Genomic DNA, 22,268 nt, shown 5'->3' with positions numbered 1-22,268 from the left:
GTTGAGATGCTGTATAAAATGACAATAAAAACAGAATGCTATGACATCCAAATTTCATAAACCCATATTTTATTCCCAATAGAGCATAAACATATTAATGTTGAAATAGACATTTTACCATTTCACAGAAAATATTGACTCATTTTTAATTTGATGGAAGCAACACATCTAAAAAAAAGTTGGAACAGGGTGATGTTTTAGCATTGTGTAGCATTCTCTGCTCTTTTAACAACTCTCTGTAAACATCTGGGTAGTGAGAAGACTAGTTGCTGGAGTTTTAGGAGAGAAACGTTGTCTCACTCTTGTCTGATGCAGGATTCAAGCTGCTCAGCAGTCCAGGACTTTTGTTGCTGTGCCTTTCATTTCATGAAATACCTAATGTTTTCTATTTGTGAAAGGTCTGTACTGCAGGCAGGCCAGTTCAGCACCCAACTCTTCTCCTAAAAAGCCATGATGTTGTGATGAATGCAGTATGTGGTTCAGCATCGCTTTGCTTAAATATGCAAGGTCTTTTCCTAAAAGAGATGTTATCTGGATGGGAGGAGGTGTTGCCCTAAAACTTCCATTTACTTTTCAACATTAATGGAGCCTTCACAGATGTTTGAGCTGCCCACACCACATGCACTAATGCAACCTCATGCCATCAGAGATCCAGGCTTGTGAACTGTCTACTGATAATGAGCTGGATGCTCCCCCTTCTCTTTAATCCACAGGACACAACATTAGTCCAATTTCCAAAAATGAACTGACTACAGAATAGTTTTCCACTTTGCTTCACACCATTTTAAATTAACTTTGGTCCAGAGAAGATGGTGGTACTTCTGGATCATGTTCATATATAACTTCTTACAGACAGTGATTTCTGAACGTGTTCCTGAGTCTATGCAGTGATTCCCAGTTGTGAATCACGTCTGGGTTTTAATGCAGTGCTACCCAGGACCTCCAAGATCATGAGTATCCAGTTTGAGCTTAAGTTTTTACCCTGTGCACACAGAGATTTCTCCCAATTCTCTGAATCAGAGAGTGGGCTCTTCAAAGTCTTTTTTGGTGAACCTCTGCCCATCTTTACTTCTGAGAAGCTTTGCCTTTCTGAAATACTCAATTTATACCCAGTCATGTTGCTAACCAGTTGCCAAACGCCCCTCCGGTCACTTTTTATTTGTGCCCATTATTTTTTCCAGCTTTTTTTTTTTTTTTTGCCACACTCCAACTTTCTTTTTAGATGGTTGCTGCTATCAAATTAAAAATGAGATTATATTCTCAATGAAATGGTAAATTGTCTCAGTTTCAATATCATGTACTACTGGGGATATCAATATGAAATTTACAAATCACTGTTTTAATAACATTTTATGCTTTTTTTAAAATTACCAACTTTTTGGGATTGAAATCTAAGCTTTTGTTGCATTGTAACTAAGTTTCTACCAATAAAAATACTCAGATGTCTTACTTAAATCTTTAATTTAGAACTTTAAAAAAAAGGTCAGTAGGTTTTTATAAATCATGCATTTTATTTCAAAACATAAGCCGATTAAAAACCATGTCTATCAGAATAGAAACCTTTTGACAGGGGTTACCAGCCCCAGCAGAAAGTCATCATTCTTGTAGCCAGGACTCCCACACCACAAGCATAAAACAAGTTCATCTGCACAATGGCAGTTGAAACAAGGGAATGCCTCTAACTGTCTCGTTGCCTCCCCTTTATCACAAACACTATAAATCTTCTCAGTTCCAAACATCCTCTGAAAACAGCCAACACCACTTTCAGTTCAGCTCCAGGTTTCAGTTGTAGTTGAAGGTCAGGTCAGACGGGTTCTCTCCTCCGCCCATCCCCCTGTTTCTCAAGAGGCCTTGCGATACTTGCACTGAATCCACACTCTGTACATGGTGAGCTGTTTCCCTCTGTTCACCTGTAGCCGTCTGTCCACAAGATTCTGCACTTTCTCCAGTCCAGCCTTTGAGAACAGCTCATGAAGCTCATCTGAAAGAAACAAAGCAGAGAAATATTTTTAGACATGATTAAAGAGTGAATCTGCAAAATAATCCTAATATTATATTTTTGAGTTATCTTTATTTTTACCCTGAGTAAAGAAATATACTCGTGTTCCATCACCTCGGACATAAAAGTTTTCTGAAAGACATCTTCCTGTAAAGAATAAAAAGACATTATTTAAAAAGAAAATTCATTGATGCCCTGCTATTTGATCTGATCAATATGGCATAAATACCCCAAAGTCACTTTCTTTTAAAAATGATTACAAAGTCAATAAACAAGTCAATTCTGAGAAATTCTACAATGTGCAAGCAGAAAAATAGATCTCAGTAAGTTACACATTCACAAAGACCCTATCTAAAAGGTAGGATTCAGTGTGTTTAACCTTTCTTGAAGCGAAGTTGTGCCATATCATAGCGTCCGTAGTCTCTGAGCAGCATCATCCCACCAGGCTTCAGCAGGCGTGCTAATCTACTGATGGATTCCTGCATCCTGAGAGATGGTGGAAACTTTTACAGACTAACTGAAAGCTGAAGCTAGGAGAAGAAATAAGGTCAAGAAGAGTTCATACTTGTTAGGTTGCAGAGCTGATAGCACAAAGATTAGCACTATAACATCAAGGCTTCCATCAGGGATGGGGAAATTGGCTTCCACATCACTCAAGTCGTGAACAAAGGCGAAGCAGCGGTCAGAGTTGTACTCTGGGTTTGCCTGATGACACACACACACACACACACAAATCATTAGTAAGCTCAAAAACCTGGAAATGAATACACACTATTCTTTGATCATGCCAAACTTCTCACCTTGACCAACTCCACTGCAGTGCTGGAGAAATCACAGCAGTAAACAAAGAGCCCAGGGTCACTGCAAACAGCAAAGCTGCAGTTATAGATTCAGATGACAAAGAGTCCATTTTAAATCTCAAAATATTAGTTTCTTATCTGATCTTACTTGTTTGTCTTCAGAATTGGGAAAACTGTGTTCCCCACACCACAACCAACCTGTACAGAATACAATTCATCTATCATTTATTACAGCCAACTTTTCTCAGGTGGAAAGTGGACTCAAACATCCCTTCTTTCACTTAAGTTTGATAAATAAAAATAATCTCTCACCTCCAGAATGCGATATGTGGCAGAGGAGCCAGGAAAGTCGCAGTTGTCAAAATCCCTGCATTGCTTTTGATCTAGACCGTTCTGCTGGCTGTCATCTGTGCCAGACACACCTGGATGAGACTCATGGTTCAAGCTACACTGAGGGGCTAACTCTGGGAACTCTGTGAAGAGCCAGTGACGGTCTTTGAAGAAACGATTCTCGTGGATTGTGTAGAAGTCATTCCAGTATTCATTGGCCCGGCTGTCGTATTCCTCTTAAAAAAGACAAAAAGGTATGGTAAAATAGAACATTATGAACACTTTATACAGGTTGATGAGAAAAAATATTAATTATTAAAATAGTTTTGGGCCATTTCAATGAAATGGAGGATATTTGTGTTTAATTATTAAACATCTAAAGTATTAAACAAGAATATAACCTATTCCATACATATAAATATATGCATTCTCTCATAAGCAAAATGAATGCAAACAACATTGCTGGTGGTTTCCTCCTGATTAGAAGCACTTATATTTATCTGTTTACATTTATGAGTGTGAGCCATGTGCCACACAGCCATGATGCTACCTTGTTTCTCTGGAGGTAGAGGCTGACTGTTTTCTAAGACTTTCTTCTTCGCAGCTTCTTCTTGTTCATCAGTCCACTCCACATTGTCCCTGTTGACCACAAAACACCATTATCTGGAGTGGATAAAGCTATGTGGTGATTAACAGCACAGAAACGCTTGGTAGCGCTGAGATGTCCTAAGATAAATGTTTTCTTGTAACATTCGGACACAGCCCTGCAGAAAATAAAATAAATAGTCAATCACTTTAATAACTCGTAATCTGGAGCTTCATACAGCTGTAATTACTATGTTGAGACCAAGATGATAAATTAACGAGTGATGCTAACTGAACCCCATCAACCCCACTTGACACTTTTAGTAGCTAAAACCAAAACAACAAATACAATATTTCTTAATCAGGGACAAGTTATACGTAGTATAACAAGTAATACATTTAACGTATTATTTATTAACAATAAAAACATCAACCGTGACTGAAGTTAGACTTTAAAAATAAAAGTGAATCATAATCCAGAAGATACAAATGAACATCTCAGAACCCGTATGGTTCTGTGGTACCAACCATGCGTTGTGCTGGAAAACCTGTCGCGGGTCTGTTAGGAAACGTGTTCCGAACTGAGGTCTTTTTGTGTCTCCGGTGGGAGAATTTGACAGAATCAACCCTATTTCCCCACTGCCACCCTCCACTCCGTCCACAGTGTGGAGCGCCGCCATGATGGATCTGACGCAGCGGAGGAAGAGGCGGAGTTTTATCAGTGAGGCGTTCAGGGACAAGTGAAAATATCGAAATCATAGGTAAAGTTATCACACAATTATTATTATTATGATTATTATGATTATTATTATTATTATTATTATTATTAGACTGCCTGCAAGAAACCGTGGGGTACGACCCCTGAGATTTATAGTTTGGTGTCAGTGTTTGTGTTTCTTGCGTATTATAAACTGAGGAGCAAGCCGCCACAGGGAGCGAGGCCAAATATAGATGCCCCCATCCGCGACATCCGCAACGTGCACCCTTCCCGAAATGTGCAAGAGTTGGGGGATTGGAGTACGGGGATGTAGGGCTAGAAGGAAGGAAACCCATAAGTTATTGGAAACTTATCCCAGAGGGTGAGTAAACCAACCAGTGGCAGCAGGCACCCCCGTTCCACGGGAGCCCCTACAGGGTAGGAAGATACGGGGGATAGGCGTAGCCATGCCCAGGATAAGCATTTGATTTTACTTCAGACCAGTTTAACCAAGGCTTAAATTGTGATGCGCCTGGCAATTCAATTTTACCAATCACTCATTCACACTGTACATGCCATGACTTAGCATGAACAGGCTGTCATAAAAGTCATAAAAGACAGTAACTAACATCTTTCGAGCCTTCTTAATCACATCCCTGAGAAACCGGTCCTCGTTATGTCAGGGTAACCAGAATTTAGGCAATAATGTCCAACTGATAAAATAAACATTATCTATCTATCTATCTATCTATCTATCTATCTATCTATCTATCTATCTATCTATCTATCTATCTATCTATCTTTTGGGTAATAAATACTGTACCTGTAGTTCCACTGTGTACCAACATGTTTCAACTACTTGACAGTGACAGAGTCTATCCCCCGCACCCCCCCCCCCTTTTTTTTTTTAAAGATTGATGATTATTTGCCGTTCTACTGAGTTGTGGAACCGTTTTTGTTTCCACAAACATTTGTACTTATATTTAAGTGTAGGATCTGAGTACATCCTTTACCACAAGATGAACTTTCAGGCAATGCCTTTTCCCACGTGCTGTGGCACACATTACACACTAGAGGGAGACATATACTACTAACATTTTGATGTCAGCCGTGAGAAAAATGCTGAAAAATGTTTTAGCTAAATTTATATTCACTTATGCTCTTTAAACTAAGATGATTTTTAAAGTCAAAGTCATTTAACATTTTCATCACCTTCCTGCACTGCAAAAAAAAAAAAAAAAAAAAAAAAAAAAACATTCACAAAACAACTACCTGTGTTGTTGTGCACATGGCATCAGAAATGCCACATGATGGAACATGTCTGCTTACTATAGAAAAAACTACATTATCCTCCTGAGACCCAGGAAAAAAAAAGTTTTTCTTTTTTAATCTTTTTATGACAATTCAAGTATTGTGGTCACAAGAAACATGCTGCAACATTTTTTTTTTTCAAAAACAATGTTTATTAATTTGTGTAGACTGTCCCTTGTAGGGGACATGGGGTCTTGCTTAATACACATTGTAATGGTGCAGTTATAATAGTGTATTATATTTTGTATGGATTTAAAAAATCCTTTCATTTAATGACCATTTAACAAGATTAAGACAGTAAATGAAGAAACTACAATGAATTCTCTGGTTCAGGGTACCAGGGACATTTCTCTCTGAACTTTACAATTGTAATTTCAGAAGTCAGTCAGTCAGAATACTTTATTACCTCATATGTTTTTCTGACAACCATTTTATGAGGGCTGAGCGATTAATCAATAAAATCGATAAATCGAATTTTGCATTTCTGGCGATTTATTTTTATGTTTTTTTTTTCCATAGTTATTTAGATGCAGACTTAGCCCTCTCTCCACACCAGAACGGTGTTTGTCTGACAGATTTTCAGTGAAGTGACCTTTCACTCATGTCTGGGATTTAGCTGCGTATAACTGCAATGAGAAATGCTGCTCTCTATGAAATGCAGAAGTCAACTTTGGCCCACAAACTCTTGAGAGACAACCTTCATCAGGGGAATTATTTCTGCAGTGGATCCTGTACGATAAGGATCCAGGTGGAAAGAGATCATGGATGCAGTTGTGTTGCAAACTTCTATGTAAGATATAAAGTCGTTTATATGGTGAAAAAGTTATGACATTATATGCTTTATTTTTGCTGGCATTCGTTTATATAAATAAATAAATGTTTTTAATAAGTTTATGTTTTGTAAAAGAAAAGAAAAAAAAAATCAATTAAAATCGGAAATCGAATTTGGTTATAAAAAAATCAGAGATTTTAGTTTTAGGCCAGATTGCCTAGCCCTATATTTTAACTTGACCTCTTCTTTGTTTTTGCACCTTGGTGTCATCTGACATCTTCGGTTTGCACAGTAGAGGGATTCGATTCTTCATAATGGTCCCTGTTCCCATTTTTACACACTAATACTAATGAACTTCCCAACCCTAGCTCACAAATTGTTCCTGGACATAACATACAATTGTTATTATCCCCTTTATTCTGGCTCAGAATCAGGTTCAGGGTCAGACTCGACCTTCCGAGTGTTGATCTTCCCCCACTATCTCCACTTCATCTAGCTCATCTTCATACAGCTCTAGGTCTGAATCTCACAATTCTTTGTAAAATCATCTCCACCTCACATAGTCCTCTGCTCCCTGATGTAACAGAAATAGTTAGCACACAAAGGACATCACATAAAAGTTGTGTTTTTAAAGGATTAAAATTAATGTGTCTTTCAAAAAATCTTACCAATTTGAAGTAAAGATATTCATACTAAATACAAAACTTGATTTTTATTAACAGGAAAAAGATATTAGTCAAAAATTGTTGACTTATCTCTCTGGTTGTTGTAAAACATGAAAATTGAAATTCCCTCCATTTTGAAAAGACACTGTATGTGCTGTGTTGGCCACACCCCCACAACAGGGACATCAAAAAAGAGAGTTCAAGATGTTTTCTTAAAGGAAAAGTAGTAATCACATACATACTATAAACAATGCTTGACTTAGAGGTCTGAGACTCATGTCCTGCACAGAGGACAAAAATGAATTGTCGGGTCTTAGGAGGATATCACTATAAAAGAAATTAAAATTGGATGAACATGTCCCCAAAATATGTTTTCATACTACTACTAAAGTCTGCAACTGACTGCATACCAGCAAAGCAAAAGCAAATAATGTAAAGACCGCAGAGGCTAAATTTACTCAAGAGGAAATGCAATATTCTTACCTAATGCAGCGCTAAGTGTTGACAAGATGCAGTCTGACACAGATTAGAAAGAAACAAGCAGACAACTTCATCTTCTTCAAATGTGATACCAAAACAATATTTGTATATTGATTTGTGTAATAATTCACATTATTTTCACAAAAAAGGAAGAGTTTCTATTTTACTACTTAAACATTTTGCTGTTAAAGCTGGGAAGGAGGTAAAATTAAATATTCAGGTTTTTTGCTGAAATGAGATGAGATCAAATACTTTTTTTCATTTTTATTTTTTAATCAAAATTAAAAATACATCATAAAGCTGAGAACAAACACCTTAAAAAAAACAAACCCAGCTCATTGATTGTTGATTCATTCATGTTCTAAAAAAGTCACGTATTGTTTTGGATCAAAAATATAAAGCTCAAACAGTAAAATAATAAAAATAAAAGGCTAAAAGCAGAATGTGAAAAGATGACACAAACGTTGGTGAAGAAACATAATAGTATATATATATAAAGTGTGATAAACATCAGTGGGCTTGCAGACCACAGATGTTGAGAAGTTTCAAACATGAACCCTCCCACACAAATTAATCAAAGTGGTTAAGAGAGAGAAAACAAACAAACAAAAAAAAAGTTGTGCATTTATGTACGCAGCTCTTTTTCTATGAAGGACCTAAAATAAACCTCTGGTGCTACCAGTTTACCTTCCGAATTCAGAAAATTAGCAGTCAAGGTCCCTCTATGAGCAATCTAAATGTTACATGATTGGAAATACTGACTTTATGCTCACTGCAAAAACAATACTGGTGATGAGTTAAGACAGGAAGCTGAAACCTCAGTGACCAGATCAGCAGACACATTTCTATGCACCACTTCTTTCTTTTTATAGATATTTTTCCTTTCTCTCTATTAATTTGGATTTTTTTTTTCAGTTTTAATTTTACATAACAAAAGAGATAAAGAGATCTGCCAGCAGCAGGGGCAATACTTTTGAAAGTCCCTGTAAGTTGACAACAGGGCTTCAGTCATTCCCCATATCATCTACTGTGCAATGAAATCCATTCAATGGAAAACTGAAAGCAGTCAAACATTTCTCAAACACAATAAACAAATAAAAATCCCATCAAGCCCAAACAGAGGCAATTATGTGTTGATAAAGAATTGTATTATGACATTTTTAAAGTTACGACTGCATTTGAATATAATACAGACCTCAGAATTTGCTATAAATCTGCAGCATTGTGCCTGCTGCTTTTTACAGTCTGCACCAAACCAAATCAAAGTAAAAAGAAAAAAACAACAACTTTTGACTGGTACCAGTTCCACAATACAAAATATCTTTAACAACAACTACAGCAGTGGTGAAAAAGTACTGTATGTATCATGACTTTCAGCAGCAGTTCTCCTAAATGTAAACATACAACATGCATGTTAATAGCCTCCTCTGTAAATGCACATACAGTAGAGAATGCTTTAAATGTGACCCAGTGGAGAAAGCATAAGAGGAGACAAATATTAACTATTTCAATTATTATTACCGTATATACAGTTACCACACTGAGTTGTTGTTAGTTATAACTACTTTTCTGTGACAGCAGCTGGTCTCATTTCAGTGTCTTCTCATCCATTTCTGTGCTGCTACATTCCATCTGTTGACCCCTGAGTTTTTCCCCATTGTGTTTAGTTTAGTTGTTTCCTTGGTATGTTACGTTGGTAAAAGTGGAGGTAGCCCCTTTATACAATGGATTGTGAGCCTGGGAAATAAAAACAGAGGTAATGCTAATTAATTTAATCAAATTTTCTACAGTAAAGTTTAGATTTTCTCCTATAGAGCCCTGCCATACTCAGCCAATCCCTGAATGTGGAGCTTTAAGCATTGTAATTATTTCTCACCGTATCCCATTTGGCTTTGGCTTTCTCCTCCTCAAACTTGGCGTACTCTTTGCGATCATGGATAGTGACCAGCAGCTTCCAGATGAGCAAACCAACAAGGCCCAGTAACAGAATGGCTCCAGCCACCGACAAGAGCACCACTAAGATGTCAGGACCCTCAGGGCACTCTGAGGGATGAGGGACAGGAACACAGTCAAAGAGAATGAGCTCCAGTGTGTTTGTTCAGCACTGGAAAACTTCAGGGCATGCCAGACATGCCAAATATTCATGTCACAATCATCTTGCAACTCATCACTTTGTAAAGAGTTTCTGTTTTGTGGCACAGTGTAGCTGTGCAACCATCTCATGCTCTGTTCTTACATAATGACACATTTCTGGATGCACACATTGTTCCCCCACTGACAGGAAAAGCATTTAAGAACACACTATTCTGTTCTGATAATGTGCCAAATGGATAATGGTCTGTCTCTGGTAGTTTAAATTTCCCAGAACGGCTACAAACTGTTACAGTACCTGGTTCTTTTACCACAAACAGGATGGAGTTGCCAAGTTCATCTTCATAATACTGGAAGTGCACAATGCAGTCATTCTCATCTTTGTATGAACAATTCACTGCATTACTTTCATGGAAAACTGTAAGACAGCGAAAATGAGAAAAAGGTTTTAAAGCCAGAAGCTCTCTTTGAAAGCATGAATTCATCAGTCAACAAAATACTTTGATCACAAAGTCTGCAGCCTACAACCTCTTTCAAGGGATTATGATCAAGAGCAAGAACGCAACAGTAGAACAGGCCAGGATCACGGCGTGTGGAGAGATCAGAGATGGAGGAGCTCTTACCCAGTTCATCCACAACTCGTATATCAGTTTTGCAGATTCTGTTGCAGCTGTTGTCAGTGGTATACTGTCCTCTCTTGAAGTGCTGACACTCGACACACTCCCTGCAAGGACAGAAACACACTTTTGTACAATTCACACAGTTCAAACCTGACTCTCTTTAGTGGCAGCATGTTAGATTTAACATAGATGGATTGTACAAATTAATAGAAAGAAAAACAAGAAATGTTGGCATTCGAGTGTCAAGGCAGCGAGAAGAGTGTGCCTACTGATACCTTGTTTGAATTAGGGGGAGGTTTGTGAGATTGGTATGTTGAACATGCAACAAAGCATCACTTCTTTTTTACTGTAGATTCTTGTATAAGCAACTGGTTCAGCCAAAAGATGGCAAAATCATTCATTTTAATCCCTGATCCCAAACAAGATTTCTCATCAAATGTGAGTTTAATAATAATTTCATAGACATGGCAGAAACTCTATCACCTGCAGAACCTGCACAACTGTTTGCATTTGGTATAAGCCATTACCACATGTTATATACAGTTTATATTAAAATCATTCACTGATATTGTTGTCTCATTTATATGTGTGAACTACAATAACACCGTGTTTATCTTTAGAGTTAGAAACCAGAACATATTTTACTTACTAACAGCAGGTGATAGTGCTGTGAAGTGGTTGCTAGTGAGCATAGGCAAGAATGGAGTTTAGGAAGTCTGTGAGGATACTACACATATCCATAATCTTTTTTTTTCCATTTCAGAAACTACATAAGTTTTCCTCTTGAACTTCAATTGGGTTAAAATGCCAGTTTTCAAGTTAGAGTGGATGCAAAAATAGCATGTCTTAGAGGGTTCACTCACTTTTTTATAGTGCAGGAATCAGGACAGGTGGGGCATTTCTCACAGGTATCTCCATAAGCACCAGGCTGTGTGCACTGACACACGCCACACTCACAGTTGCCTCGGCCGCTGCACAATGGGCCCATACTAGACTTGCAGGTGTCGGTACGGGTGGTGCAGTTACAGTTTTCGCCTTTCCAACCAGCATCACACCGGCAGAAACCACAGTCACACTTACCATGACCTGGAAGAATAAAAGAAAACTAGCAGGATAAAAATTTCGCTTTAAAATAACAACATTTAAAAGTTGCAATATTTAACATTAGTGAACTTTTAGGTCAAATGCTTCAAAAACACAATAAATGCATTGCTTTTAATTTAAAGGTCCTGCATGAAATCTAAATTCTATCTAAAGCTAAAACTGTGCAACCTTTATTACTAATGGCAGAACTCATCATGGAGGATACCAGTGTTGCACAAACTTCTGGAGATTTAAACTCAAGTCACTCTGTAATCTTTGTTGGGCCAGAATTTTCAAATATTTCTATTTTCTTTGTATGCAATTTTGTCCTTGTACTATGTACATTTATTATAATGGAGCATTCCACTTCAACAAAGCCTCTATAAATTGAAATACATGGTGAGATTAATGAAATCTTTTCTAAACCTTCTCCACTTATGCAGACCTTTATCTGTTATAAACCATTTTCAGATTCAGAAGAAAGCACCCAAATGCAGAATAAAAGGCTGCAGGTACGTGAAAGTAAGATTTACTAAACAAAACTAAAGGTGCTGCAAAGGCAGGATTACTGAATAACTATAATAATAATAATAAAAAAAACCTAACAGACTAATGTAAAAACTAACTAAGTAAAACTGGGATGACACAATGACAATCCTGGACAGGGTAGATGAGGATTTGGCCATGAGCAAAGAAAACAAGGAGCAGATGTACCAATTAGCAACTGAGAACCAGCTGGGAAGTGAATGCTAAGTAGAAAACAGAAGGAACAGACAGAAATAAAACAAGAACACAAACAGAAACCAAACAAGAACTAAAGCAAAAACATAACCCAAACTCACTGATACTTCTGGATTCTGGATTTACTGAGAAAGGACCATATCTGAGCTGAATACATTTCTCCTGGTGTCAGAACTAAAATTTCTGACATCAGGCTTTTTATTCCATGTTTTCCTTTAAAGACCAATCTTCTAATTTTGTGCCACGATTAAGCAAACTTATTTTCATTTGACGTTGCCTATTGAAGTTGCACAACGACCTTTGCACTTTCTGAGCTGTCGCAGAGACTTTAAACTGATGACTCACGTGCCAAGCCTGAAGTACTGGGCTGTGTCATTTTCAGAGGAAGACAGTAAGAAAGCAGCATGCTGCAGTTAGCTGTGCAATGTCATATTCTGTATGTCCTGATCACTGCTGCAACTGTGCCATCCACTGATCTTAAGCTGATTGATTGTATAGTATTCAGTCAAAGTGTTATAGTCATGTTTTTTCTTCTTCTGGCAATACTTTTTCCAGATGGAGTCATGATGCAAACTTACAGACTAAAGCAGTTCATCAACAAAAACAGAAAAAAATTCTGGTGTAACTTCAAATATCATAATTGTGGGTCATATGGAATTTATAGGGCTTCTATTTTAAATGTGGTTTTGATCATTTATGCTAGAAAACACTTTAACACTTGAAAAAAATGTAGTAAGTGAAGTATGATACAACTTTGCACAGGGGTGCACTCACCTCTGTTGTTGCATCTTGATTGATATTCACTAAAAAATGTTTTCAACATATGGGCGAGGCTGGGTAAACAAAAGTACAAAAAACACACAGCGCAACTGCACCAGGAATCATTACTATATCTGTGTATGTGTGGGATGGCTAATGGCATTTCTTAATATTTAATTAGTCTCTTTGTTTTACCCAGAAAAAAGATTGAGTCTCTGGGACAAGATGTTAAGTTGTGATGGTAACGTGGCCGTGGGTGTGTGTATGCACAGGCAAGTTCACACAGCATGCACCTGCAATATTTTTTTGGAATCATGTAATCAGCAGTGAGTTGTTCACTGTTATGTTTAGGGTTGTAATTTAAGTAATAAACTTCTTTTCTACGATCTAAAATTAAATTTATGCGTCTTGTCATTATTTAGTTCAATTAATTAGTTGGTCAGTTATGTTATGTATAAAAAATCTGCATTAGAAATAAATGGTTAAGGTCAGTTTCTTTTTTTGAAAACAGTTGGTGACTAACTGCATCTGCATTACCTGGAATCCGACATCCTAATAAACCCAATTCCAACAAAAGCAGAAGACGTTCTGTTGTGAAAGCAGATTGTGTCTAATGATTGCCTGGCTCCTTTTGAAGATAGGCAGACATGCACAAACACATCTTCAGACTTTACTAAAGCATACAGAGCTCTGAAGTGTGGCTGTTGTAGAAATCATGTTAGTACGAAGCAATCATCTAATGACTGGATCTCAGGGTGAGTTTTTCTCTGTGGATTACTGAAAGACACCGTACATCAGCACATTAAGAAACCTTAAAAACAACACCAGAGCCCCTGAGACTGCAGGAAATCAACAGGATTTGACACAGGATGACTAAGACCAAAGTGAGTGAGTCACAGCCCAGCTGGATCAGAATGGAGGTGGGGGGCATGACTGCCGTATGAAATATCACAGTGGGTTCAAGGGCTGCTGTTTAAATGTTTCAAAACAAATCCTCTGCAGTTGTAAACTTAAGGAAAGAATTCCCTGGAATCCACCGCGTCCACTGTAGCTTCTCTTTCAGATTGTGTTTTTATCTGGAATGAGATCCCAGAGGGCCGTCGCTGGTGTTAATGGTTAACAGTCTCACTATGCTTAGCCACTGACTTATCTGTCTCACCTCGTCAATAAGACAACAGTTAAGATGTGTAGACCCTGTGAGAAGAAGGAAAATCTGACTATTCATAAAGATTTAGTAGTTTCCTTCTAATCATTACTGGAAGAGTTGATTCACACATAAAGTGAATTGTTAGTCAGCATCCTGCTTCTTTCTCAGTAAGACTGTCCATTTGGTTAATAACATGCTGGAGTTTCAGAGGACTTTAACAGACTGGGCATGATAAAAGGCCATGGACAGGGAAGCAGGCAGCGTAAACAGAGGAGACTACTGACAGAGGAGAGAGGAAGGGAAAAAAGGGAGGTGAACTTCCAACAGTGGAATGCAAACGTTCTTGTTCTCCCTCCCCTCATATATATGTGTCCCAGAGCTATGCTTGCTGACTCCTGCTCCCATGCAGCCCGTCAGCAATGAAAAAAATAAATAAATAAATAATAACCCAGCCATAGAATATCAATGATGGCATTGTTTTTAAAGCCCTGGATTAAGATAACTCCCAATTAAGGTGGGACTGAGGGACACTCGCTCTTTAAAGACAACATTCAGACTGTGGTGAGACTGCAATTTAGTAATCTCATAGGTCTCTACACTGTCTTGCATAATTTCTCCTTTTGTGGGTGTAGATGCATGTATACGTAAGCCATGGGTGTTAACTAAAAGCCATGAAATCAACAACTTCTCTTTAGAGTTTTTCTGTGATGGTACAAACTTGACATGCTTGTAGAAAAGTCCCAGTTTGCCAATGATTAAACTGATACTCAGGTAGTGATGAACACTGTTAAAGTCAATGTTCTGTTGGGAAAACATTGTTTCTGGTATTTATGTCGAGTTTACTTTAACCATTATGATCAAACTAATCTCTGCAGATCAAGCACACCATCACCACACAGCAGCACCTCCATGATGGAAATGGTCTCCACCACTGGGACAGTGTGCATTTATGAACAGCTTAAAACTGCACTAAGGTTAGGGCTTAAGGAACACAACAAAGAGCCTAAGGTGCTGACCCAGTTTCCAAAATACCAAGACCCCAGTCTGATCAAAGATCTACAGGATGTGCCAGAACATACCACATAGGCAGAGACCCCACCCTGCAATCCCAAACACCCAAAACATCTGCTGCCAACTTCCCTGCCAGACATAACAGACCTTTACCACATCTGCTATCCCAAATGAGCTCCCATTTACAGCATATCAGAAACCAGCTCCAGGGATAAAACATGAGACGGACATTGGCAATGTAAAAAAAAACAAAGCAAAACAAACAAACACACAAACAAAAAAAAAAACAAAAAAAAAAACAAGGCTCTCATTTAAATAAAAAAATGTGCCCAAGTTAAAATGTACAAAATACAATGCAAAAACAATGGTTGTTAGCTGCAGCAGTTAGGATGGTGAACACCCTTAAAAATACCACCAATTAAAACCAATAAAGATAAAACAGCTCACTCACTACTTGAGGACTCTTGTACCGCCACTACGGGGCTAATGAGGTCTCAGATAGACCTCATCCTGCAGGTTAAAGCTGTTTTAACATAATAAGGGCAATAATATTAACAGTAAAACACCAATTGAATGTGTTTTCCAACTCCATGTGCCTTATTTGTAGCTCAGGACTCAAAATACTAAAAGAGAAACCTTAGGAGATAACCAATTTGCACAACTAATGTGTGTTGTGCCTAAAGGACATAAAGATAACAGAACATTTTCCTGTAGTGTTGTTGTTCACCCTTCATCCTTACAATCACACCCCCCAGACTGCTATTATGTTGAATTACCCAATGACAAAAGCTATTAAAGTTTTGTAATTGAGCAACTGTGCACTGAGCTGTATAGACTTAAGAGCTCATCATGCAGCACTCCCTGTACATGATAAGAACTCCAGTCAAACAAAGGAAACAACAGTTGAGTGTGTTTTCTGACTTGGTCTTAACAGAATACACACACTAAGTATACAGGCCTGAAAATGAATGAGTCATTTATAAAATTATATTTACATTTCGCTTTTTTGTTATGAATATAATTATTCATGCACTAATTATAAGCAAAAAAGACATTGCTAGTGATGGTCTTTTAAAAAGCTTTTTTCATGCTGTGTAACAGAGAAACTATGTAAACTCACTGAGATGTGTTTACAGAGTGGAGAGTAACAACTATGTCCTTGCATGGTAAGGTGAAGAGAGAAAAGGAAGTGGTGGGTCATTTAATGTAACTTGTGACTTATGTAATTTTCTATGGGCTACATGCTTAGCAACTTAAAAAAAACACTGTAACACATTATTTATGTTTATGCAACCATGCACATAATGTGCCCAGATTTGAATATTTCTGCTACAAACTGATCGAGTGGAAGTGTGTAACACCAAAGCAGCAAATGCTCAGAAAACCGAGGAAATAGGTTTGAATGAATGAATCCCGTGAAGCAGATGCTTTTTGTCAAAAAATTCATAGTGCCAATATACTAAATTCTCAACTAGAGTATTTTTATTTTAATCTATGACATTCTGTTTGTATATTAAATTCTATTTACACTAACTGTGATTATTGTGCTTAAATATAAGGACAGGAGGTTGAGTCCAGCAGCCTGTGATAACAGTATCTTCCCGATTTGGGACTTTTCCCACCCTGTTTAAATGATCAACCTTAAAAATCAAGCGTATATTAATGTGAAATATCTCATATAGCCTCTGTGAAAGAATGTGATCAAAACATGTCAGTTTAGTATTTAATGTGTTTCTGTGGGACATGTGCAAGCATCTAGCGTCACCACAGCATGGGGATATGGGTCTGTAGTGAAATGAGTATGGTTACATTCACAGTGAAGTTTTAATGTCTCTTCCAAAGTTCCTCTTCTCTAATTTGTCTAATCTTTCGTTAACCCTGTAATATTTTCCTTATAAAGATCAAGGAAGGGGGTTAGGGAAAACATCTTTATTTTTATTTATTTATTTGTTTGTTTTTACTACTTGACTGTGCACTTTGTGTCCAAGAGGGCCTGAATATCTAAAAGCTTGAAGAAGTTAACCATTCAATACTAGTTTAAACCTGGTACCCTGTAATAGTCTTAGGATGCTTCAGTTATTTAATGGACTATATCTCCTACTTTCTTCCAAGTTTTCCTTATGTGCAGTAAACATGGCACAAAGGGAATTTGCGTTGATTAGTGCTCCTCTTTATTAATACCAAATAGTGTTTTATTATACAATGTTAGAAAGTGTGGTTAGGCACCTTTGCAGTGGTACAATTTGTAAATACTGTACTTCTGTGGAACAGCTACAGGAATCTTGCAATATTTTTCAGCTTCCTGATTTCACACACAAACACACACACACATGATCCTCACAAGTTATACCTTGTTGTCAAAGTGACTGATCAGACTTTCAAATTTTGTATAATACAACACCATTTGGTATTGTCAAAAGGGAGAAATAATTGACCAAAAATAAATTTGCTTAATTTTTTTGCTGAAATTATTTGTCCCCATGTCTTTCACAGTGTGGTGAACTTCCTCTTTATTTGTGAAGGAGTGTGCCTTTTCTCTAAGTTCTTTTTATAGTTAGTATTATTATTCATTACATCACTAACCAGTTGCATTTGATCTAATTAGTTTTAAAATGTCCCATCAGATATGTTTTTGACATTTTTTAGCATTACAATAATCTAGTTTTTAATTATGTTGCTTTTTAAAAAAATACTTTATATTACATCTTTGTGACAGGGTAAACTAAATAATGTGTTATTTTCATTGTTGTTTAATTGGTTGCTATAGTGAAGGTTTAACAACAAAGCACCTCCTCATTTATTTTTCTACGATATGTTCAGCTGATTTTTTACAAAACCTCAGACACAACTCATGAGCATTGTGACGGTGCAAAAAGGATTTCCTCTACTCACCAGAGCACAGAGCCCCTTTGAAGCGTAAGCAGTTGAAATCGTCACATTCGCAGAACTTTCCCCACACCTGACCAAAATCATTTGGTTGACAGGAGCACTGTCCACATAAACAGTTGCCTCTTCCACTGCAGATCGGGCTGCCTGGTTTGGGCATGCAGCTGGAGTCATCAGATGAAGTGTAATCCTCTAATGAACACTCGCATTGCGGACCCAATCGACCCTGGTGACACAGGCAAACGCCGCACTCGTAGGTCCCGTTGCCGTTGCTACAGAAGGGACTGTTGGTTTGAGATGTTGCCTCACAGTTGCAGCTACAAGCAAAATCCACAGTAACCTCCAGGGAATCCTTAAAGCCGAGAGGTTTGATAGTAAAAGTCTGACTTTTTTCCTTTGGGCAACCTCGCAGCTGTGCCTCCACACTGAATGACACCTGAAAATGAGAAATATCTCTGATATCAAACATGGACATGGATGCAACTTATAAACATTTTAGCTAATACCTACTGTGTCTCCAATCTTCAGACCAGAGCAGGACTTGATTCCAGGTATGACCTCTCCATTTAAACAAGAGGCATTAAATAAGAGATTCAACTCATCTGGGACTCCCAACACCTCCAGCTCCACTTGAGAACGAATTCTCTGCTCAGCATAAAGTCATCAGTCACATGTTAGATTATGAGATAAACTGGTGCAATCTACATATTTTCCATATTTCAGTCCTCACCGCATAGGCCTCCTCAATCAGTTGAATGACATTTCCAGAGTCATCAGATAGCATTCCCACAGTTGTGCCTGGAATGAGTTTACTGTAATCCTAGGAGAAAAGGGACATGAGGAGAGATAATGACCATGTTTTTTTTTATGTTTTTTAAATATCTCATCATAAAAATATTTCATGCAATAGCTCAAGTAGAACATTTTGATTACCACGTAAAGTGGTACCACATATTTAGTCACAGCAAAAATTAAATTGATGTTGTTTTCAGACATTTTCTCCGTTATGAGCGCTAAGGAAGGATAGTCCTGGAAGACACAAAAACCACAAAGTTTTAATGAGCATCAGTTAGCCCACTAGCTCTTAAAATAGTTAAAAATTAAAGTTTCTCCTTGTACCAGGACTGTAGTTTTGTTGTAGATGTTGTTACTGTCGAGGTGACACTGTCCATCATTGGGCTGGACGATACCAGCTATGCGCGCATCAAGAGCGGTGTGAGTTGTGGCATCAGTGGTAAATACCAGAAGATGTGAGGCATCCGGACGCCACCCGATCTTGTCCTAATACAGATGGACCAAAACGTTAATGCAACAAGAAATTATATTTATGTTTACAACCACATTTGAACATAAGAGATAATTTGTGTGCGCAACAACATTTTTTCTTTTTTTTTTTTTACCTTGCACACCACAGCCTGCATTATGGCATCAAATCCACCCTCAGGAGCATCTCTATTTCTAGATATCTGCTGTTTCCCCACCTCCTCAGTGAAGCGAGCAACCTTGTCTGTTAGTGACAAAACATGCTTGAACCCGAACTGAGCCTGGCATTGTTGATTAATCCTGTTCATAAAAGATGAGTGAGAGGAAGAAGTTGATCAAGGTAAATAGTCAGTTTTAAGTTTTTAAACTCAACTGGGTAGACTTTCTAATCAGCATACAAGAAAATTAAAATCTCAGCTCCTCAGTCTCCCTACATACTCAAAGCAAGGGTTTGTGACTGCCTCTGGAGGGTAGATCTCCATGTACGGGGATGTAGTTTTGTCCACAAAGGCTCCAAACCCCATGCGCAGATTGCTTGTGGTTTTGGCCATGGTCTCAGCAAGCTTGTTGCCCAAGTAACTCAGCCGAGACAAGTCATCCTTCATTGAAAATGAGAGATCCATCAGGTAGTAGAGGTCCACAGGGTAATCCGCCACCTGTTTCACACTCACAGTGAAACGCTTGGAATCACCTGAGAGGAAAAGAGAAGGCCAATGATGTACTTCAGCTTTAATCTATTTTTTAAATGAAAATGATAACAGAAATCAGTCTTCAACTATCCTTGATTGATAAATGCAATAATTTGTTGCAGTTTTGAGTGACAACATACCTGGTCTTAGTGTCATTCGGATTTTCTGAGGCCTGACCTGAGTGACGTCATCAGCTGTACCCGAAGCCTTGTTACTGAGTGGGTCATTCTTCAGAATAGTTAAGGTGCTGGAGGGATACTCCACAGTGCTGCACCCTCCATTCAGGAGATTTTGTTCTAGATCACAGCGAGAAACACTGGATCCTCCCCTCCCAAACTCCTGAAACAACAACATGCATTCTGTTGGGCACTCAAATAAAGAGAATGCAAATGAAAATGTTTGCACTGAGAAATTTTCAACATGGGGAAATTTCCCCTCATAATTTTATTACTGAAGATTTACCATGAAGAAATCATGATAAGACAACAAAAAAATGCAGGAAGAGATGGGTTCCTGTTACAACTTGCTGAAGCAGTGGATGGGAAGGACAGCTATACACTATGTTTAATTTTTCTTCTTTTTTACCTTCTGAGAGCACCATGCACAGCTAGGGTGAATGGCCAGGCAATCTTTACAAGTGGTGACTCCTCGTGATGTGCAGATGTTAGAGCCTGTAAAAATGACACCAGTGGGAAGAAAAAAAAAAACAGCATTACACTGAACATAAGGAAAACTTGGAAGAAAGTAGGAGAAATAGTCCATTAAATAACCATCATTACACTGAACGTGAACTATTACATGTGAATTGGCTCATGGAGAGGCAGCATGTTTTTGCAAACCACATTAAATGCATTACACAGATCAAGTCCCCTCCATCTACTGTGGGTGTGGTTCAATAAAATCTATCTATCTATCTATCTATCTAGTATGGATATTCATCTTTTTGCATGATGTTAGAATTAACTTAAAATCCATTATAACCTTTCCAGGGGAACTTAATTTGCCTTTCTCTAAACTTTTAAATGCACATGTACAACTTTTCTGTGTTTAAGTACTTATTGCACAACATACTGTTCTCTAGGTAATTTCACTTTAAAGTTAAATATCCCTCACTCTTTGTGGGTATATATATATATATATATATATATATATATATATATATATATATATATATATATATATTATTTCAATCTAACACTATCAGCTCCCAAATCAAGTAAAAGTATGTATTATGCATTAGGTCGATAGTAAGTGTTTTTTCAGCCCATCCTTGACATTATGTATTAACTATGATATATTATGGTTGTATTGTGGTAGTTGCATGAAGACCCCCTTCATGCAACTACAAAACGCACAAGGAAAGATCAAGGTCAGACATGAACTACTCCACTACTGTATCTCACAACAAACCATGGTACATGGACGAAACGTTATTGGATAAGGTGTGGCCCAGGTAGCCTTTTTATTTTTTAAAATATAGTTGAATAGCTCAACTCTTCTCTGTGTGGAAATAGCCTTGATTTTAACCACAGCACAGGCTCCGTCAAATTTCGTGGACCCCTGTGCTTCTTGAGGACCCCCTTGGGGGATCAAGCACCCCGGGTTGGGAACCATTGGATTAGAAAAAAGTGGGCTGGGGTTTATTTTGTGTTTAGACTGAACATTTTAAGCGAAAATTTAAACATTTATTATTCGATACTAAAAGAAATCTTAATTTTCCAGCTGTGTAACAGGGAACACGTGGAGATAACCTCGCCCTGGGAAACGCATCCCAGCTGTTTTCGCTCCCTTATAAGGAAAAGTGGAGAACGGATCAGTGGAGCCGCGCAATTACGCTAAACAGGGTCGCCCCGTTGGAGTCTGCCAACAATAAATGAGTCTGTTCCCTTCGACAGTATAGGTTTTATTAATGAAATAATTGTAACCACCAACACATAAACCATAATGTAATCATTAACAGAATATGACACCTTCAAATGAGCCCTAACAGGCTAGAAAGGTGCCAGGTCGCTTGAACAGGTGAAAGTTTTAAAAGTTAACACAAGAAAGAAAACTTCTTACCCCAGATGGTTGGCAATACGGAGAAAAAGAGAAACAGTAAAGATAAACGGTTTAATGGAGATCCCATGACTGGAGGGAGAGCAACGGAGCTGTGGGCTTGCTTCGCTTCTTCTCAGCTTGAACGCCTTTCCCCTTTCCGCGTGCTGCTGGGTCAAACATTGACTTATACATCAGACTTAAACCACATCTTTATGGCATGCTCAAACTCGTTTCTTACGGAAGCGTAGAGCTGGAATGTCCTTTTTAAAAAAAATCTGGGTGACAGATTAGTTGGTTGG

General features: G+C 37.9%; 2 protein-coding genes across 2 annotated transcripts; both read right to left on the bottom strand.

Moving 5' to 3' along the window:
- Positions 1-1,447: 1,447 nt before the first annotated feature.
- Positions 1,448-4,396, bottom strand: mettl2a (methyltransferase 2A, methylcytidine). Its single transcript, XM_041976645.1, has 9 exons — positions 4,243-4,396; positions 3,680-3,768; positions 3,112-3,365; positions 2,948-2,997; positions 2,800-2,860; positions 2,565-2,704; positions 2,379-2,485; positions 2,081-2,146; positions 1,448-1,981 (listed from the first exon to the last, which is right to left on the bottom strand). Exons 1-9 carry the CDS (start codon positions 4,392-4,394, stop codon positions 1,842-1,844), a joined length of 1,059 nt encoding a protein of 352 aa, XP_041832579.1. The 5' UTR covers positions 4,395-4,396; the 3' UTR covers positions 1,448-1,841.
- A 4,077-nt stretch (positions 4,397-8,473) lies between these two features.
- Positions 8,474-22,159, bottom strand: itgb3a (integrin beta 3a). The gene is made up of 15 exons (XM_041975061.1): positions 21,991-22,159; positions 20,515-20,600; positions 20,070-20,268; positions 19,679-19,931; positions 19,378-19,540; positions 19,097-19,258; positions 18,911-19,006; positions 18,708-18,797; positions 18,488-18,622; positions 17,984-18,413; positions 11,214-11,436; positions 10,354-10,454; positions 10,029-10,148; positions 9,516-9,682; positions 8,474-9,376 (listed from the first exon to the last, which is right to left on the bottom strand). Exons 1-15 carry the CDS (start codon positions 22,055-22,057, stop codon positions 9,308-9,310), a joined length of 2,361 nt encoding a protein of 786 aa, XP_041830995.1. The 5' UTR covers positions 22,058-22,159; the 3' UTR covers positions 8,474-9,307.
- Positions 22,160-22,268: the final 109 nt, after the last annotated feature.

This window comes from Melanotaenia boesemani, chromosome 2 (assembly GCF_017639745.1).
Source record: "Melanotaenia boesemani isolate fMelBoe1 chromosome 2, fMelBoe1.pri, whole genome shotgun sequence".
NCBI lineage: Eukaryota > Metazoa > Chordata > Actinopteri > Atheriniformes > Melanotaeniidae > Melanotaenia > Melanotaenia boesemani.
This window is presented reverse-complemented; position numbering and strand designations above follow the sequence as displayed.

Excerpts from the sequence above, each read along its gene's own strand:
- mettl2a (XM_041976645.1), bottom strand. The coding sequence starts at position 4,394 with ATGGCGGCGCTCCACACTGTGGACGGAGTGGAGGGTGGCAGTGGGGAA. Across the intron at positions 2,861-2,947 it reads CCAATTCTGAAGACAAACAA|TGACCCTGGGCTCTTTGTTT; the intron begins GTAAGATCAGAT and ends TGCTGTTTGCAG. Across the intron at positions 2,147-2,378 it reads ACAACTTCGCTTCAAGAAAG|GAAGATGTCTTTCAGAAAAC; the intron begins GTTAAACACACT and ends TATTCTTTACAG.
- itgb3a (XM_041975061.1), bottom strand. The coding sequence starts at position 22,057 with ATGGGATCTCCATTAAACCGTTTATCTTTACTGTTTCTCTTTTTCTCC. Across the intron at positions 20,269-20,514 it reads GTGCATGGTGCTCTCAGAAG|GAGTTTGGGAGGGGAGGATC; the intron begins GTAAAAAAGAAG and ends TTGTTGTTTCAG. Across the intron at positions 10,455-11,213 it reads GATTCCTGCACTATAAAAAA|GGAGTGTGTCGAGTGTCAGC; the intron begins GTGAGTGAACCC and ends CTGTCCTTGCAG.